The following is a 17,937-nucleotide window of genomic DNA, read 5'->3' on the forward strand; positions in this document are numbered from 1 at the left end:
ATGTCTTCAGCTTAATCAATTGCTCAGCACCACCAGTCTTCACTCAGCTTCCTTACCCTTCCCCAGCGCAGTTCTCAATTTCCCCAGCCTGCTCAGTTCCCCTACCTAACCCCCTCCCTAATCTCAAGTGGATGACTTCACTTCCTACTTGATGAATAAAATTGAAATCATCAGGTAGAAGCTCTGTCAGCTTCCTGCTCCCTCCCAGCAAGGGGACCTACACCCACATCCAGTCTTACTGGTCCCCTTTCTTAAAGTCTCATGGACAAGGGTTTCAAAGCTGTCCTTGAGATCCCATCTCATTGAGACATTGCTCCGCCAGTCATTGCCTCACTCTCCTATAATTTCAGTCTCTGTCTTTTGCTTTTGTTCATTTTTTTTTTCAGCAAGGCCAAGACATTTGGTTTTCAGTTACTAAAATAGATATGTAGCAAGACTAGTTGGTGAGGAAATGGGGGGAAACATGCAAACAAGTAACACTAGGAACAAAACTTGTGAACATAACTACAGTAGACATTTTTAAAATCACAGGATTCAGTGAACAAAAACTATGAACTACTTCATGCCAAAAATATTCAAGAAGATAGCCATTTGTGTTTGAAATCATTTAAGTCTTTGCAATCTAGAAACTAAACTAAGCACTCTGGTTCCTTACAGCACCTTCTCATGTCAACATTTTAAAGTGTAGTCGTCACTTCCTTACTTCCCATTTATTCCTCACTCTCTCCAATCTGACATTCCCTGGTGTGTGGTTGAAATTCCTCTTGGTAAACATGCAGTATTAGTTTGCTAGACAGCCATAACAAAGTACCACAAGCTGAGTGGCTTAAACAATAGAAATTTAGTGTCTCAGGGTTCTGGTGGCCGGAAGTCCAAGATCAAGATGTCAGCAGGGTTGGTTCCTTCTACCCAGACACCCAAGCCAGGCTATGAGGGAAGGATCTGTTCCAGGCTTCTCTCCTTGGCTTGTAGATGGCTGTCTTCTCCCCGAATCGCCTCACAGCACCTTCCCTCTTTGTGCATCTGTCTCTGTGCCCAGATTTCCCTTTCTTAGGAAGACCACAGCCGTATTGGATGAAGGCCTACCCCCTCGCCATGATCTTACTTTAACTTTGATGACCTTGTCTCGAAGTAAGATCACATTCTGAGGGCTGGGTGTTAGGACTCCACACAGTTCAACCTGTAACTCTTAATTCCTGATTACCCCATCTGGAGAATTTCCCCTCTTTTTGTTCTGTGTCTGTCTGCTATATGTATTTGGGACTGCTGGCCCCTCACTCATCCATGAAGTGCGTCCTCCCTTGACTATTTTACACCTGTCTCTGTTTTCTTCCCATCTTGTGTTAATCCTTTCTCTTTTGTAAACTTATTTCCTCTATCTGCTTTTAACTGTTAGTGTTGCCTTGAATTCCATTTTTGGCTCAGGATTCTGATAATTTCATCTTTCTCAAGGTTTTAACTACTACTTATAGTCATTGACTCTCATTCATCTCTCATCCCGGCTGTTCTCCAGAGTTTCGGACTGCCTGACCTCAGTTACCTTACACTCATCCTCTCCAGAACTACACTAGTCCCCCTTACCTCACTTCCCATCTAATTCTGCTCTTCCTCCTGTTTTCCTACTCTCAGTTAGTAGAACCAGTATCTACCCAGACTCCCAAGCTAGAAACCCAGGACTGGACTCCCCTACCTCCCCTGTGCTTTGTATCTCACATACAAATAATCATTCAAGTCCCCAAATTTTTCTTCCTGATTATTTCTAGAATCTACCCTCTCCCTCCCTTTCTCCTGCCACTGCCTAGTTTAATTTCTGATCATCTGTCATCTGCACCATTGCATCAGCCCTATTTCTTCTTACCTCTCTAAGATATTCTCCCTGACTGTAGCCAGAGAGACTTAGATAAAATATATACGTATGTGTCACTTTATTGTTAAAAATCCACCCCCTCTCAGTTAGAAGGAAAGATCGAGGATTCCTGGAATGGCATGGAAAGCCAAAGGTGACAGGAGCCCTTGCCTACTTCTGCAGTCCTGTCTCCCTCCATCCTCTGCCTTCCTGCTTATCCTCCTCCAACATTGAACTACAAATGGTATTCCCAACACAGCGTGCTGCATCATTTTTCTTGGCTTTCTCTCATGGTTTCCAATGACCTGGATCCTTTTGGTTCCCTTTAGCCTGGCTGTCTCTTCCTCAGCCTTCAAGACTGTGTTCAGGGCTTGCCTCCTCCCTGCAAGGATCTCCTCTGACCCAGTTGGGTTGTGCTCTATCTGCAGATCATCACCTTGAGGACACCTCCCTGTGCTGTGGCATTTAACATGTTTACATGTGTCAGTCCCACTAAACTAGAAGCTCCTTGAAAGTAGAAACTGTATCTTCAGCTTTTTATTTTCATGCCCACCACATTTGAGCCATACTATGCAACAACAAATATTTGTTGGTTTTGAATAAATTTTACTACACTGTTAACACCAGGCCAATACTATGTTCTTAACAAGCTACCATGTAGGGGGAGATTGAAATGTCTTCTGATCTGATTTGCAGCCAGCCACTAGCATGCCGCCTGCCAAAAAGGAGAAAGTTTCAAAATTTAGAAACCACATCACCTTGCTTTGAGGGGGAGGTAATGAAATTGTTAAAATGGGTAAAAAGAAAAAAAGCCACATACACCCTCCTCCATCTTTTCTTCCCTGTAATTTTAGTCATCTTATGCTTAGCCGGCATAATACATCTGTAATTCCACTTCCCAATCTGTATCCCAGATCAGCAAGTCTTCATTGAGCCTTAGGTCCATGTCAGCTCAAAGTCGCACTTTCCAGCTTCTGCCCAAGCATGCCCAAGGGTTAAAGTTGAGGTTTCACTTAGTGTTAGGTACAGGTCTGGAGAGGGAGCCTTTAACTGCTCCCCTGGCCACCTGTTTGTTGGAGTCTCAAGTGGATTAGCCATATCAACAAGATTTATCCCAAATACTCAGGCTGGGAGAGCAGACACTGGTGCTCATCTCTGAATGGGGGAGGAGTCTCTAAAGTGAGCAACTGCCACAGAATCCACAAGAATTAGAACAGAGTGCCCCATTTGCCAAAACACAGATTTTTGCCACTTTTTCTATGCAAAAATAGTACACACTGAAGTTAATAGATTCAGTGAAATGAACCTTATTAAATAACATAAAAAAAAGGTCAGGCCCAATCTTGAAAGCAAGCACAGAGGCCATATAGAATATTTATCCCAGTTTTTCGCATGAGAGACAGCCAAGAAACATTGAGGTGTTTTGAAGTTAGATTCATTCCAGCCAGAAGTCATTGAAGAGAGCAGTTTCTCCAAGGCTGTGTGTGTATAACTAGTGTTTAGTATTTATTCCGCTGTAACTCTACTGTTTTATCTTTAGCTAGATGACTGATGATTACCATTAGAAATTCACTTTAATTTTCTGTATTCAGTTGCGTTTCATTTCATAGAGAAACTAATTTGTATGTGCAGTTCCACAGACTACACCTGATCTTGTAATACTAAAACCTGAGAGCATACTGCATCTGTGACTGTATCTGAAGTTGAACTGCTTACATACACAAATTTGGAGCATGAAATATAAAACCTGGAAGTAATTATTTCAAGAAATTCAATCTAGTGGAAGAGATTTCTTTTTTTGTTGTTTAAGTTAGTATTGTTTTCCCATCAACATCAGTAGAGTTGAAAAAAAAAAAGGAAAGAGAAAATAATGTTTTTAATTTCTGCCCAAGTAAAGACAAAGGAGAAATTTTGTATGTGGGAGTCTTCTGTAAACCCTACCCTGTCAGCCTCCGGCATTGAGCACCTGTGCCCAGCTGATGTTTTCTTGCTTCTACTGTGTCAGCCTTTGCATGAGCAGGGCCCCACACACTAGTCCCTTTGAAGGGACTATTCCACCTACTTGTGACCACCTATTCATCCACTTACTTGTGACCTCTTTGCTTTTTTAACTCATTCTTGTGTGCAACAAGGAAAGTTTGAGAAGGAAAAACATCTAGGACACTTTTGTTTTGATGGTGTATCAGTCTAAGATAAGATCTTCCCTGTTGAAGGAATGTTTTGCTAAATTAATAACAACAAAAGCTCTTCAGTTCCTTGAGTAAAGTAGATCTCAGGGTGTCACAGATCAAGGTTAGACAGTCTCTTTTTTTCTCTAAAGAACTTCATGGTTTTGTCCTTGGTGTTTTCTTTGAAGGGGATTTGCAGACTGTTGGTCACATCCATTCAAGGGAAATAAAAGCCCTAGATTTCCAAACCACATGTAAATGATCGTAGGATCCTCTTCACCTTCACAGCTAGTAAAGAGTGGTTTCTTCCAAGCTGTGCCAAGTTGCAAGTGGAGCACAAGAAACAGACTAATTCCTTCCACAGTGAGAGCATTACTGCAGGGGTACAGTTTTTCAGTCAAGCTGCTCTCTTTGTTCTGAATTAGCACTTAATTTTGTGCCATTTTGAATGTGTAATGATCTTTTGAGTGTATAAGTCTTGGTTGACAATTAGATTGCATGTTCTTGGGGGGCAGGAGCTATGTTTTCTTTTTAATTTTGTGCTAGACTCAGGGAGCTTGTGCATCACCCTACCACCAGAAGTTACCAACGGGTTTCTAAGAGCATTTTTCATGCAGAGCTCTTCCCAAGAATCACTGCTAATTTGAGGGCCTTTTTGGATACCACCTTTTTTCACAGGAGGTTAAATTGTCTTTAGGCATGAATGTTAAATGTATAATGCCAGACTTGGAAGCACCCTGTCACAGTGACTTCAGCTTTTCCCAAAAACAAGTCCCCAGTAGACTTGAAAACCCACAAAGAATGTGAAAGATTTTTCAACTTCTCTGGACTTCTTTTTTCTTTTTTTTTTTTTTTTTTTTTTTTTTTTTGTATACATGGTGACTTCAGAATTCTTTTGAGTACCAGTTTATGTATTAGATACTGTTCTTTCTTTATATCCCCTGAGTGGCTACTCCGTAGCATCAGTTTCTCTGTGGAGGGCATATGATTATTATCAGAAGAACCAGATAAAAAACAAAAATATTGTCAGGCAGGGGTCAGTTGAATGAGCCTCCACTTGAATGTTTGCGTAATGTAGTCTCATTGCTAGGTAGACATAACATTTCATAAATACAGTCAGAGACGGTTTATTTAATGATGCAAGTTGTTTAGCTGGCATAAGCAGAATTATCTGGGATGATTCCTGTCAGAGTACTTGGATTCTTGCATGGCTGGCGGTTTGCCCATGACATTGGAGCCAAGTACAGAAAAGAAACCCACATTAGACACAATTCCCGAAAGATACTTTCTTAAAATGAACAAACTGAACAATGAACTCATCCTAGCTGTGACACTCTTAAGGAATTCTCTAGATGGCTAAGCAGGAGGAAGTCAGCTATGCACATGAGCTGTCACTTCTACACTGCCTGCCCTCCTGCCACCATATTCTTTCCATACCCAGGTGGCATGGCTGGGTCCCCCATGCCAGCCATGTCCCACTCTGGCCTGGGGCATGGCACATAATATAGCACATGGTTACAGTTTTGTAAAAATCTAATGTACCACATCACAATTTCTAGTGCCGTCTGCTTTCTGAAATGCTCTTTTAAAATCATGTGCTTTTTTGTCTGATGTCACTATATTTTAAAAGAGGCTTTATCTTTTCTTATAGCAGATGTTTCTTTAAATGTATGTTATAGTTTGTTGGGGGAAAAAAATAATTGCTTATGTGGCCTTTCCTTCTGTCTTTCCCCACCCAGTCCTTCATTTTTTCCTGAAATATTGGAGGTGGCTTGTTTGTAGGAAGTCAGATTTACTTGGAAGGTCCCCAACCAGGGTAAAAGAACCCATGGCTTCTTCATGACACAGACTAGGTGAATTCCATAGAGGTTTTCCACAACTGCTTAATACTTGCTTGATAAAAATTCCATTATGCAGTAATACTATGGTGGCAGTTTTCTACACAATGAATGTTAGAAACAGAGATGGGAAGTTTTAGTTATCTAGAACCAGTGTCCAAATTAGGAGACATGCCTCAGGCAAAAACACTGAAACACATGATCATGATTCAGTGGTTTGTCTAAAAATCCTCTTCTAGGACCTTTCTGGAAGAGAGTACAGTCTTTGAGAAGACTAATGCGTATGGCATGTGAGCTGGAACTATCCTAGAGCTGAAAACAGCTCTGGCGCCCTGACTCCCTGCACAAACGCCTCTCCCCTCCAGCCACCACTACCACCTCTCAAAGACAAAGGCTAACAGTGTGTTCAGTGCTGCAGGAGACAGTATGATTTCCCATCTCGCTTTCTGAATCTCTCCATGACATTAATGGAGTGTGAATAAGTCCCTGTGTGCTAAGGGCAGGGAGTGCCTGTTAGATTCTCAGTGTTGCACTGTTATCATTCTGCCACATCGCTCACAGCTTCATCTTGTCACAGAGGAGCCCCAGTGAAGTGCATATGTGTCTGCTGGCAGACTCCCTTCAAAGACTTCAGCTTGTTTTACATCTGCTTTTTGTGTTACTCTGACTTTTCCAATTGGTTATGTGTCCAGTGGGGCTTGAAAACTGCTCTTGCCCACATTTCATAACTCTGTGTGTATAGTGATATTATGAGGGCATTGTCCTATGCCAGGTAGCAGAAAAGATAATGTTTAGAGAGAAAATTATGAATCTAGTAAAAGGCCTGGAGATTTTTCAAAGGCTTTTATTGCCCATTTTGTTCCCTTAATATTTCTCTTAAGCATTGTTACCCTGTAAAAACAGAAAATTTTGGTAGCTCTAGGACAAAAGAAATACTTGAAGACATGTGCAATGTCCCTGGTACCTGCAGGACGTGCAGTCATATCTCCTTCACCCAGTACATACAACAGAACTGGATCTGAACTCACACAGCATCATGAGCTGTACCTTTCAAGGGCTATACTCTTAAGAATTGTTGTCGTGACAGCAAAAGTGCTGGAACAGGCCTAGGTGGCCAGTGGAGCAAGGGCAGTCTTGCAGATCCAGAATTCAAATTCATTCCTACTGAGGAGGAGAAGACTAATTTTTAAAAAGTGACAGGGGCCCACAACCTGAGATGCGCCAGTGTTCTAGTCCCCACACCAGGCTTATGGTGAGGCTGCCTTACAACAATTATCACCATCGATCACACCCAGCCTAAAGCCAGCCTCACAAATCAACATTTTACACCCTTTCACGATCAGGTTCTGCCAGTGAGGAGTAAATAGTGGAGTAAGATTTTATTAAAGCACAAGGCTCTTGGGTAGAAGTTGTAGGTGTTATTGTGTAACAGTTTTCTAAAAGACATTGACCAGTAACTTTATCCTTAACTATAACTTCAACATTTCTTCATTCTGTGAGAAGCCGAGGCAGCAACTCTATCCAGCTCCTTAAATCTCTCAGATTCAAATCCCATGGATAACAGGCCAGTCCCCAAGTGTTTAGACCTTCTGAACCAGAAGTGTCCCTCTCCTGAGAATTTTTCTTAATTTGAAAACAAGAGGAGGAGCCATAATTCAAAAACTTGGGCTCTCCCTGTTGCCACAGTAGTAAGAACACTAGCTGTTCTAAGCACTTGTTATGTTAACTATAACAATCTTTTGAAGTAGGCACTATTATCATCCCCATTTCAGAGATTATGAGACCAGAGACATTGAATAACTTTCCCGGAGTCACTAGCTAGTAAATACAAAAGCAGAATTTTAAACCCTTGGAGACTAATTATGAGCCAGTTAGAATACTGGTTAGAATACCACCATACAGTACACCCACCACTATAGCAGTTGGCACTGCAATTAAAAAAGATTAAGATCCACACACAGATGTTCCTACAGTGTTAGTTACAATAATAAACTATACAAATAAAATACTATGTCACCATTAAACAAGGTAGGGAAGGACCCACAACATAAATGGTAGAAGAAAAGGACCTATCATTGCAAATGTGAAAAATAAATGGCTCTACATAGACTTAGAAAAGTAGTAAATACAGAAAATTAAAATATGTTTGTTGGAGTCATGGGAGGTATGGAGTTTTTGTTTTGCATTTAACATGACTTTAATATTGTCAAATCATTGTTTTACTGATAAACAACTCTTAGTTGATGGGTTGGGAAGTGAGGTGAAGGAGAATTTCAATAAGAAGAAAACTCAAACCCAGCAGGAGCAAAGCATGACTATATATAATCAGGTAACATGATTGTAACATGACGATATTACAGATGTTACCCTCTTCTCAAACTGGGTTGGAGATAGAAACACTACCCTAAGGCACAGGGGAGGAGGAGAAACCTAAACAGCCTCAGGAGGAAGAACGTCCACAGAGAAAAGCTGTAGCTCTTCCTAGTGGTTGAATAGGTCAACAGAATTCAGTTAGAAAAGGAGAGGGCTAAAACAGGAAACGATGTTGTGCCCATAAAAAATAGATAATATTTATTGGATCCTTATTGAAATGTTTTGAAAGCAGCAGCTAGTTCCTTGCATTTTGTGAGTTGAGGAGTGTTGAAAGTAGCCAACATTATCAAAGAAAGCTAATTACAGTTGCTGAGTGGACTAGTTTTCCACAGTGGATGGAGAAGCTTCTATCAAGGGCAGTTTACATTTTACAGTGTTTTGATTAGGATAAAATACAGCATAACTAGAAAGATGGAAGTTTGGAAGTGGCAGTTTCTCCAGCTGTTAACTGCTGTCAGCATCTGACGAGGAAAAGCATGGAGAAGACCTTCATTAGAACCTGCTGAGGAAAAGATCGGTTCTGTTACAAACTCTAGAGAGCTCCAAGTCCTTCCAAGCTGTTTGATAAGTGAGGAGGACTTGCAGATCTCATCATGAGCTACAGTGCTTACTCAAAGCAGGCATTCTAGAAGTGATTTTTTTATTTGAATATCAGGGAAAGACATTGGAGCACAAATCACCGTAGAGTTAAGTTTCAGAAGATCGGTAAGGAAAATACTTGGTGGAGTTGGGCAGCAAATCAGCCTGAGCCTTATCCATGGAGCTCACAGTCTCTCGGGAAGGATTGTTAGTACCACAAAATCAAGCTTGTGTAAGAGACCATCCCACTCTCAAAGCTTGTGTAAGAGACCATCCCACTCTCAAAGCTCTGTTGAGAGCACACTGGAGAATCCAGTGACATGATTACCTTAGATGGCTCTTAAGAGATGCCAGAAAATATTAGATCAGTGTTTGCATTGCAGTGTTGCCTGGGGCCTTTAACAAATGCTCAAGGTAACACTGCAGTTGTCATGCTGTTGGCGATGCATGTTCCTGTTGGTTCTGATGAACAGGAAAATAACTCTTTAGTTTTGGGTGATGAGAATGAGAATCCCTTTACAAACCCAAAAGATCACAACTAATTAAGGGGAAATTTGACCTAGAATGCTCTGCATATTTGGCAAAATCAGTTGATTTAAGGGTAGGTTATATAATTTTTATAGTACTTTAATACAGGAATACATCTTAAATCACAAATCATTTGTCAGAATTCTTTGTAATCACTGCTTTGCAGAATAAGGTAAAAAGTTGCTAATCTGGAAAAGTAACCATGCATATAGAAGATTGACAGTTACATGTTAATTTTTATATTAATTTGGCCAAACTTACATATCACTCAAAGTCATATGACTAGTATTTATTGCACTTCCTTTTCTGCATGTCAGTCTTCCGGTATCTCTCCCTTGTAAAAAAACAATTGGAGTTCAGCTGAAAGGTACGCTCTATAGAACAAGCTACTGTCACATAGGATCTCCTGATTCTTCAACCTGGAACCTGTATATTCAGCTCCAAAAGGCAAACTAGGGACTACCGCTGGTTTGGTAGAAGCCACAGGAGATGCTGGCCAAATGAGGATCTCTCATTTTGTAACAAGCTCACACACACTTAAAAATAAGTGGGTCATGACATCTGTGTGTTTTGTTTGTTTTTCCTACCCAAAAATCTAACAGATCATCTAACCCTTGCTCAACATCATGGAAGACCACATATCAATTACAATAAGTCAGGCCCTTTTGCCACCCTAAAATACCTAAAAATTTCTTAAATCTTCATGTAATTTGCTTTCCTAGGGCACATGGACAATCTTTGTAATGAATAAAACATTAAGAACTTATAGGGAGAAGCTGTTTCTAATAATGTCCTTCAAATAAATGGAACAGCAATTGTCAAAGAAGTACAGCTGTTTCTGCATCAAAAGTATTTTGCTTCTGGTTAGCATTTTTATTGAAAACAAATACCTCTAAAACAATGCTCTGTTCCATAAATGACTAAATGGATTTTTGTGAGATTAGGTACACTCTTTTCTCCATTAAACTACAAGCCCCAGGGAGGAAAGGACCCTATTTTATCTACCACTGTATCCCCAACTCTTGTGTACTTGGCACATAGTGGACATTAAGTTAAAATTTTGGTGGTTACATAGACCAAAGAGAATTTTAAAGAGGAAAGAAGCTGTTAGAATTTTATATTGCTTCACATGGAATATTGAGGTACTCCCATTTCCCTGAAACAAGCAGCCAGCAACTATCTCAGAAATGTGTCATTTTTACTGGTTATAATTCTTAAAAAGCTTGTTTTCCTAAGATATGAAATGCCTGCCAGTATGCAAACTGTGTAACTATTTCCCTTTTTGCTTTTAGAGGGGAAAAAATAGCTTAATGACAGCATAGAATCATGTAGTAAATATAATTCGTTTTTTGAAAGATTCAGCTATATCCTCTTCCATTTGTTTATTTTAAATGATCTATTTGCAAACATGTCATCACTCCTTTGATGTTTACCTCATCGTTATGCATTTTTAGCAGGGTTTATTGTCACCTGAGATTTATTTTTCTTTGACAGGCCGGAGTCTAGATGAAGGAAAATGTGTTAGAAGCACCTTATCCACAGATGGGGACACTTGGTCATTCAGCACATGTTGAGCTTAGGCAGGCATCAGGGTCTGGCTGCTTACCTGCTTTTATTCACACCTGCCTGTTTAGGTGGCCTGCACTGAACTTCTAGAATGAGTCCAACCTGATCATTTACTGTCTCTGAAAGAAATTATGCTAATGGAGAAAAATGGCCAGTTGGGATCACTTGCTGAGCCAAGTAACTTCTTCAAAAAAAAAAAAAAAAGGTTAAATTTCAGTCTAGGACCTAGTTTTCATAAACCCTCTAGATAAAAGCACCTATTTTTAGAGAAGACCCACTATGTGCCAGCACCACCAAATTTATTATCTTCTTTCTTGCTCTACGAGATTATGTGGAGTCAACATCTTACAACCTCAAATGTCAGTGGATAAACCTCTCTAGATCTGGGCCAAGGCTTGCTGATAGTCTCACCAGACACCTAACATTTTTGTTCCTGACTCTTCATACCCATAGTCCAGTTGTCATTCAGAAGTGAGTTGGCATTCCAACCCATCCCTCCAGAGTGGTTCACACCAGGGAAAGAAGAAAGGAGTGCCAGGCAGCAGCCCAGACAGCTCACCCAGAAGGAGTTACAGTTGGGCTTTTTGTTTTGTTTTGTTTTGTTTTTTGGCAGAGAAGCATTGAAAGACACTACTGCTTCCACCCTGTCATTAGTGGGTGGGTAATCATGAAATAAAATAAGAGATGAATTAGGATAATAAGAGGCACAGGAGAAAGGAATAAATTTTCTACAAGTAATATTTTTCTCTTCATGGTTATTTAACTTTGAAACAGAACTTGAAAGTAGTAATCATGGTTCTACAGTAGACAACGGACAGAATGTGGGAACCAGACAGGAAGGTGTGACTGCCTTTATTACATTAACTAGAAACACAGAAAAATGCACAACTTTCTGGAATACTCTGCTATTTCATTGCAGAAAAGCAAAGAAAAGGAAAAGTCACTTGTGCCCTATTGTGCTATCTGTAGAATTTTTTTTTTTTAACTTTAGTGAGTATATATCCTTGAAAATATTCTCTACATCTTCTGCTTTTCTGTTTTGGCGTCATGGATTCTGTAAGAAGAATTTATAGAAATGTATAGATATATAGTAATATATATTATAAGTAATATAGTAATAATATGCAGATCTATATATAGTGATATATAGATATATAGTAAAGCAATACCCAGTTGTATGATTAAAGGCACAGAAAAACCTTTAAATAGGGTGGACAAGTATTTTTAGCTTTCTCACAACAGCCATCTTCACTGACATATCCCAAAAACATATGAGACCTATTTCTATTCATTCATTGATGCAACCAAGATGTAATAAGCAACTACAAAGTCCAGACACTTAGGCACTGGGGATACAGTGATAGACAAAACAATGTTACTGCCCCCATGGGGCGTATAGTCTAGAAGGGGAAACAGACACCAAACAAGTAAACATACTCACCAATTGTTACAAATTGTGAATAAAAATATGTGTGTGAGCAGTGTAGAGGCGGCTTGTTTTCTACTGGGAAAGAAGTGAAGGGTCCCTCTTAGGAATTATAATGGGAAGCTAAGGGACCATTTTAAGTTGGGGGAGGGGAGGATGGCACAATCCTATTGAATTTGAAGATTATTTTGGTGACCGTCCAGAGGTGGAATTGGAGAGGGCCCAAAACCAGAAGAAATGTGTCTGCTCTTAAGTGTGAAAGTGAATCAAAAGATTCCTTTGCTTCCTCAGAATAGTTATTTAAATGTTCAGAAATAATAACTAGTATGTTTTTCTGCACTATGTTTTTCATCGTGGACAGTTTTACAAAGGTCTGAGTAAACTACTTTGCCTTAAAGTGTTGTATGAATTCTCTTACAGCATGAACACTACTCCTATTTTTGTAATACATTTTGTCATCCACATACACATATCATTGTGGTTTCATTTTATTTTTCTGTTTACTTAGCCCCCACAGAACCTTTATTGTGTAAGTTTGCTGATGGAGGACAGAAAAAGAGACAGAACCCAAACAAATACATCCCTAATGGAAGACCATGGCATAGAGAAGGAGAGGTGAGACTTGTAAGTCCTTTCTTGAAACTTTAGTGGGGGGTGTGTGATCTTGAGTGCCCACATGAAAAGTAACACAAAAAGGCATCTTGACTTGGCTGCACACTTCTGAAATAGGTGCCAGGATTAAATCTTCCTTTTGGTACATTATAATTCAAGTGATGTCAAATTAAAATTCTTTTCATTATATGTGGTGATAACAGAGTGATTCTCCAGATGGACGGATAGGTGGTGGAAACAGCTGTGTTTACCAGCTAGCTACACATGAAGTAAAAGAGCATTCTAAATTGCCATAAGAAAAACACAAGTGATTTGGGTTTGTTTTTGTTTTTTTTTTCAGAAACAGGGTTTTTGTAGGCTAGGCGCAGTGGCTCACACCCGTAATCCTAGCACTTTGGGAGGCCAAGGCAGGCAGATCACCTGAGATCAGGAGTTAGAGATCAGCCTGGCCAACATGGCAAAACCCCGTCTCTACTAAAAATACAAAAATGAGCCCTGCATGGTGGTGCATGCCTGTAATCCCAGCTACCCAAGAGGCTGAGGCAGGAGAATCACTGCAGCCTGGGAGGCAGAGGCTGCAGTGTTCCAAGATCATGCCACTGCATTCCAGCCTGGGCAACAGAGCGAGACTCCATCTCAAAAAAAAAAAAAAAAAAAACAGAAAGAAACATGGTCTCTGTTGCTCAGGCTGGAGCCCAGTGGTGTGGTTATAGCCCACCACAACCTCGCAACCTCGAACTCCTGTGCTCAAGCAGTCCTCCCACCTCAGCCTCCTGTGTAGCTGGGATGACAAGGACAAGCCACCACTCCTGGCTAATTTAAAAAAAAATTTTTTTTTCTTTTTTTTTTTTTTTGAGATGGAGTCTTGCTCTGTCGCCCAGGCTGGAGGGCAGTGGCGCGATCTCCGCTCACTGCAAGCTCTGCCTCCCGGGTTCGTGCCATTCTCCTGCCTCAGCCTCCCAAGTAGCTTGGGACTACAGGCACCCACCACCACGCCCGGCTAATTTTTTGTATTTTTACCAGAGATGGGGTTTCACTGTGTTAGTCGGGATGGTCTCAATCTCCTGGCCTCATGATCTACCCACCTCGGCCTCCCAAAGTGCTGGGATTACAGGCATGAACCATCGTGCCTGGCCTAATTTTTTAAATTTTTTATAGAGATAGGATGTAACTATGTTGCCCAGGCTGTCATGGTTTCTTAGAGGGGTTTATATTTATAATATCTAGAAGTTATCCTAAATAGTAATCTAAATATTTATATATAAATAGTACATTTATCACTGAGTTGGGTTTTTTTTCACCTCTCTTTTGAATAGTTTTTTTTTAATTAAAACTCTCAATTTCCTAATAAAATTTTGGACCGCCATTTCCCTGTATTGACTTTCCATGAATTATTATTTTAAAAACAATAACATATTGATCCAAGAATGTCTAGGGAAAATGTTCTAGAATCTGCACTGTCCAATAACAGCCACCAGCCACAGGTGACTCTCTGAGCACTTGAAACATAGCTAGTATGCTAGAGAGATCGATTTTTTATGTAGTTTTAAATAGCTGCATGTGGCGTATGACTATCACATGGGACAGTGCAGGTCCAGAGATTCTTATATTTATAGTCATTTTGACTAACAGAAACTCCCATTTTTATCAAATGCTACTAGACTCTAAGTACAAATTCCCCTCCCTCCCCTTTTTTTTTTTAAGAGACAGGGATCTCCTTCTGTTGCCCAGGCTGGAGTGCAGTGATGTAATCATAGCTAACTACAGCCTCGAACTCCTGGGCTTCAAAGGGATCTTCCCACCTCAGCCTCCCCAGAAGCTGGGACTACAGGTGCACACCACCACACCTGGCTAAAAGTAGAATTTTTAAATCATGCCTTTCTAGATGAATGTTGATATTTCTTTCTCTTCTCATAGGCTGGAATGACACTTACTTACGACCCAACTACAGCTGCTATACAGAACGGGTATGTCATTAAGATAAATCCATAATGGCTTGAGGGAAAATGTGAAGGTGGAAAATATCAGACATTTGTTCCATGAATTATTCTATTTAAAGGATTACTTAATAAAGGCTTTTGTGTTTGTTCTAGATTTTATCCTTCACCATACAGTATTGCTACAAACCGAATGATCACTCAAACTTCTATTACACCCTATATTGCATCTCCTGTATCTGCCTACCAGGTTTGTACCTTTAGGATTCGTCAGTAGTATAACCACTTGCGGATCATGAATTTCTGCTACATTTTTATGTGTCTTAAAATTTTGAGCGTTTATGAAATTTGAGTCAAATATTATGCAGCTTGGATACCCAATTTAGTATGAGCTGCTTTGTATTTGGCAGAGTGATTTATTTTTATGTGTAGGAGAATGTAAAGCAAAGGAAAATGTTTGTCAGTGGTCAGTCCTTGGAATCATAGCATTTTGGAATTGGAATGAACCCAAACACTTCCTTCACCAAGGGGCCCTGCTTTTGGACACCATGTGTCCCAAAAATTGAAACTTAAGATAATTGCCGTTAGATATAATACAGAGTAGGTGTGTACCCTTGCTTTTGTTTATTCATCAGCAGGAACTGATAAAAGAACAAGTAGACATGGTAATACATAAAGATGTGTCTCTAGTAGGTAGCATTAAGTAAGCAATGCAGCTGACATTTGAGGTAAAAATATAAAAGCAAAAAGGTTACTTCCTGTTTAGGTTATTACCTGAGGAGGCTTTACCTTAAAATAAATTCCCAACTTAGAAACAAAAACTCTTGAAGTGTCTTGTATTTCAAGATTTGATTTGATTTTAATGCAAAGGTAGCTCCTGTCTGCCATGAACCCAGTAGTGTACATGCATTTCTCCTCCTGTGTCAGAAAACCTCTAACGGAATTACTTCCTGGACCCAGATAGGAACCTTATAATGGAGTTCAATTGCAGACATGTGGGAGCAGAGTTCCCTTTTGTTGACCGTCAGGATCCTGTGTGACTAAATTTTTGTGTATTCTTAATTTTAAAACAATTGAATTAAGATGTTGTAGTCCTAATTTCTGGGGTTAGAGGGCTACAATATGTAATCTAATAGTTGTGTTATTTTAACATCTATAAGCCTCAGTTTCCTCATCTTTAAAATGGGGATAATAATAGTTTCTATCTCATAGGCTTGAGAGAATTATGAAAACCAAATGAGACTGTATAAAGAGCCCAGCCAAGGACCTTGCATATCATTATCACTCAGTTAATGTTAGCTATGATTATTATCATTAATATGCAGGATTAGGTGGCTGATAATAAGAGTATATTAGTTATACGTTTAAGTCATGAATTGGCCAAAATAAGCAATGTCATATAACTAATTCTGTCTAAAAACATAAAAATGGTCTTGAATAACAGAAGTGATTAGATGCGCTAAAACTGAAGGTTGGCATTATCATTCACAGTCTCCTAAGCTTCTAGGCTCTTACAGCCTCCTTTCCCTGAGTTATCACTCATTTTCTTTTCTTTATTCTCTCTGGGTTCTCATGTTACTTATTCTGGTGCTTCATTCTGCTGGGCGTAGTATTGACTAATTTAATGCCTCTTTAGTTGTTTTAGATTTAGGATTCCTATCCTTTCCTTGACTGTATAAGACTCAGTGAGATCTGCTCTAGTGCACTTCCCCAATTAACAATTCCTGTGTCTGGTATGAAAAGGTAGTCTTTCTTAACTGTCTGAACTTGGAAACCTCTGTCATTTATATGTCACTAAAAATAGGGGCAAGTGTAAGTTATTCTCAGGCAAATGAAAGATTGTAAGTATTAATTTGAATTTATGTTGCTATAGATATTACAGCTATTAACACATTTCTCCAACACCTCTTTTTCCCTCTTTAATATAAAACCAGTGTGCATTTTGGCCACGGAACCATTTTGTACAATAAAAATTAGGAGATCTGTGTCAGTAATAGATTTGATATAGCTAACTGGAAACAACGTATTATTTCAGAGGCCTTATTTCCTCTCCTGGGCATTCTGTATTTCTCTAAGATACATATGGAATTTCATTGCATTGCCTGACACTCAGTGCCATAGCCTTGAAGACTGATTTTTAACTACATAAGTTCAGGGACCTAGTAGGGTCAGTGGATGAGCTTTAAGTGATCTGTGACTCCTTAAGTTGTTTGCAAAATGTTGCTTGTGTATGTGCCATTAAGTGGGGGAAAATGTTCTATTTCCCTAATTAGGTTTTCAGAGGGCTCGTGACCCTAAAGAGGTTAAGAACCAATAGTAAAGAGTTTACAAAACATTATTATTCCCATTTTATAATTAGAAAATTGAGGAATAGAAATTGACAGCAGCTGATTTGCTGCTTAAGAAAGAAAATTAGATGTCATAGTTCCCTAATCCTGTAATGCTATAAGCTATTAGATTATTAAGACCACTGAAGCATATAAAAAATGGGGGCATCTGGCCCAAATTAGGGTCTGTAGGGAGTTGTTTGCCTTCCCATCATATATCCAGTGAGGGCCCTGCACTCGTGTTGGAGTGGGCCTTTCTCCACTAAACCACCATAAGCTTATGCAATTGGATTTGAGAAATTGGCAGCTGCAAGAAACCACCAACCCCAAGGGGGAAAGGCTACAGTCCAGATAACTGAAATGTTAACAAGGCAGAAGCACTTAACTTTGGTCTGCCTTAGGTGGCAAAGGAAACCAGAGAAAACAAGTATCGGGGCTCTGCTATCAAGGTAAATCACAATACATTCTTCCCCCATGACTCTTCCCCATATCCTCTCTGTTGAACCTCTGAAGTTAACAATAGGGGATAAAATGCAGGAGGGTTTTGTTGTTAAGAATTGGAAACTGAAACTTATTATAAAATTACTTAGACTCTGGAAAGCTCTGGGCATCAAGAAATGGGCTGATATGTTTTTCTCTTGAGTGGCAGACTACACATGCTTTCTTTCCTGCCACAAAACCTGACTCTCACATCTATTTCTCGATTCAGAGGGTCTACTGTGTGGATGCCCATTTGA

The 17,937-nt window shown here is 39.7% G+C and overlaps 1 protein-coding gene across 3 annotated transcripts in view; it reads left to right on the forward strand.

Moving 5' to 3' along the window:
* The window catches only part of RBMS1 (RNA binding motif single stranded interacting protein 1), a 218,659-nt gene that overhangs the window by 190,686 nt on the left and 10,036 nt on the right, over window positions 1-17,937 (forward strand). For 2 of the 3 annotated variants that reach the window (XM_012496499.2, XM_030795796.1), the window contains exons 7-9: window positions 12,833-12,948; window positions 14,854-14,903; window positions 15,030-15,123. In XM_012496499.2, the coding sequence (XP_012351953.1) occupies window positions 12,833-12,948; window positions 14,854-14,903; window positions 15,030-15,123 (260 nt within the window). The remainder of the gene's footprint in view (window positions 1-12,832; window positions 12,949-14,853; window positions 14,904-15,029; window positions 15,124-17,937) is intronic. The other variant, XM_003266159.3, reaches the window with a different exon arrangement.

Source organism: Nomascus leucogenys, chromosome 17 (assembly GCF_006542625.1).
Source record: "Nomascus leucogenys isolate Asia chromosome 17, Asia_NLE_v1, whole genome shotgun sequence".
In the NCBI taxonomy this organism is placed as follows: domain Eukaryota; kingdom Metazoa; phylum Chordata; class Mammalia; order Primates; family Hylobatidae; genus Nomascus; species Nomascus leucogenys.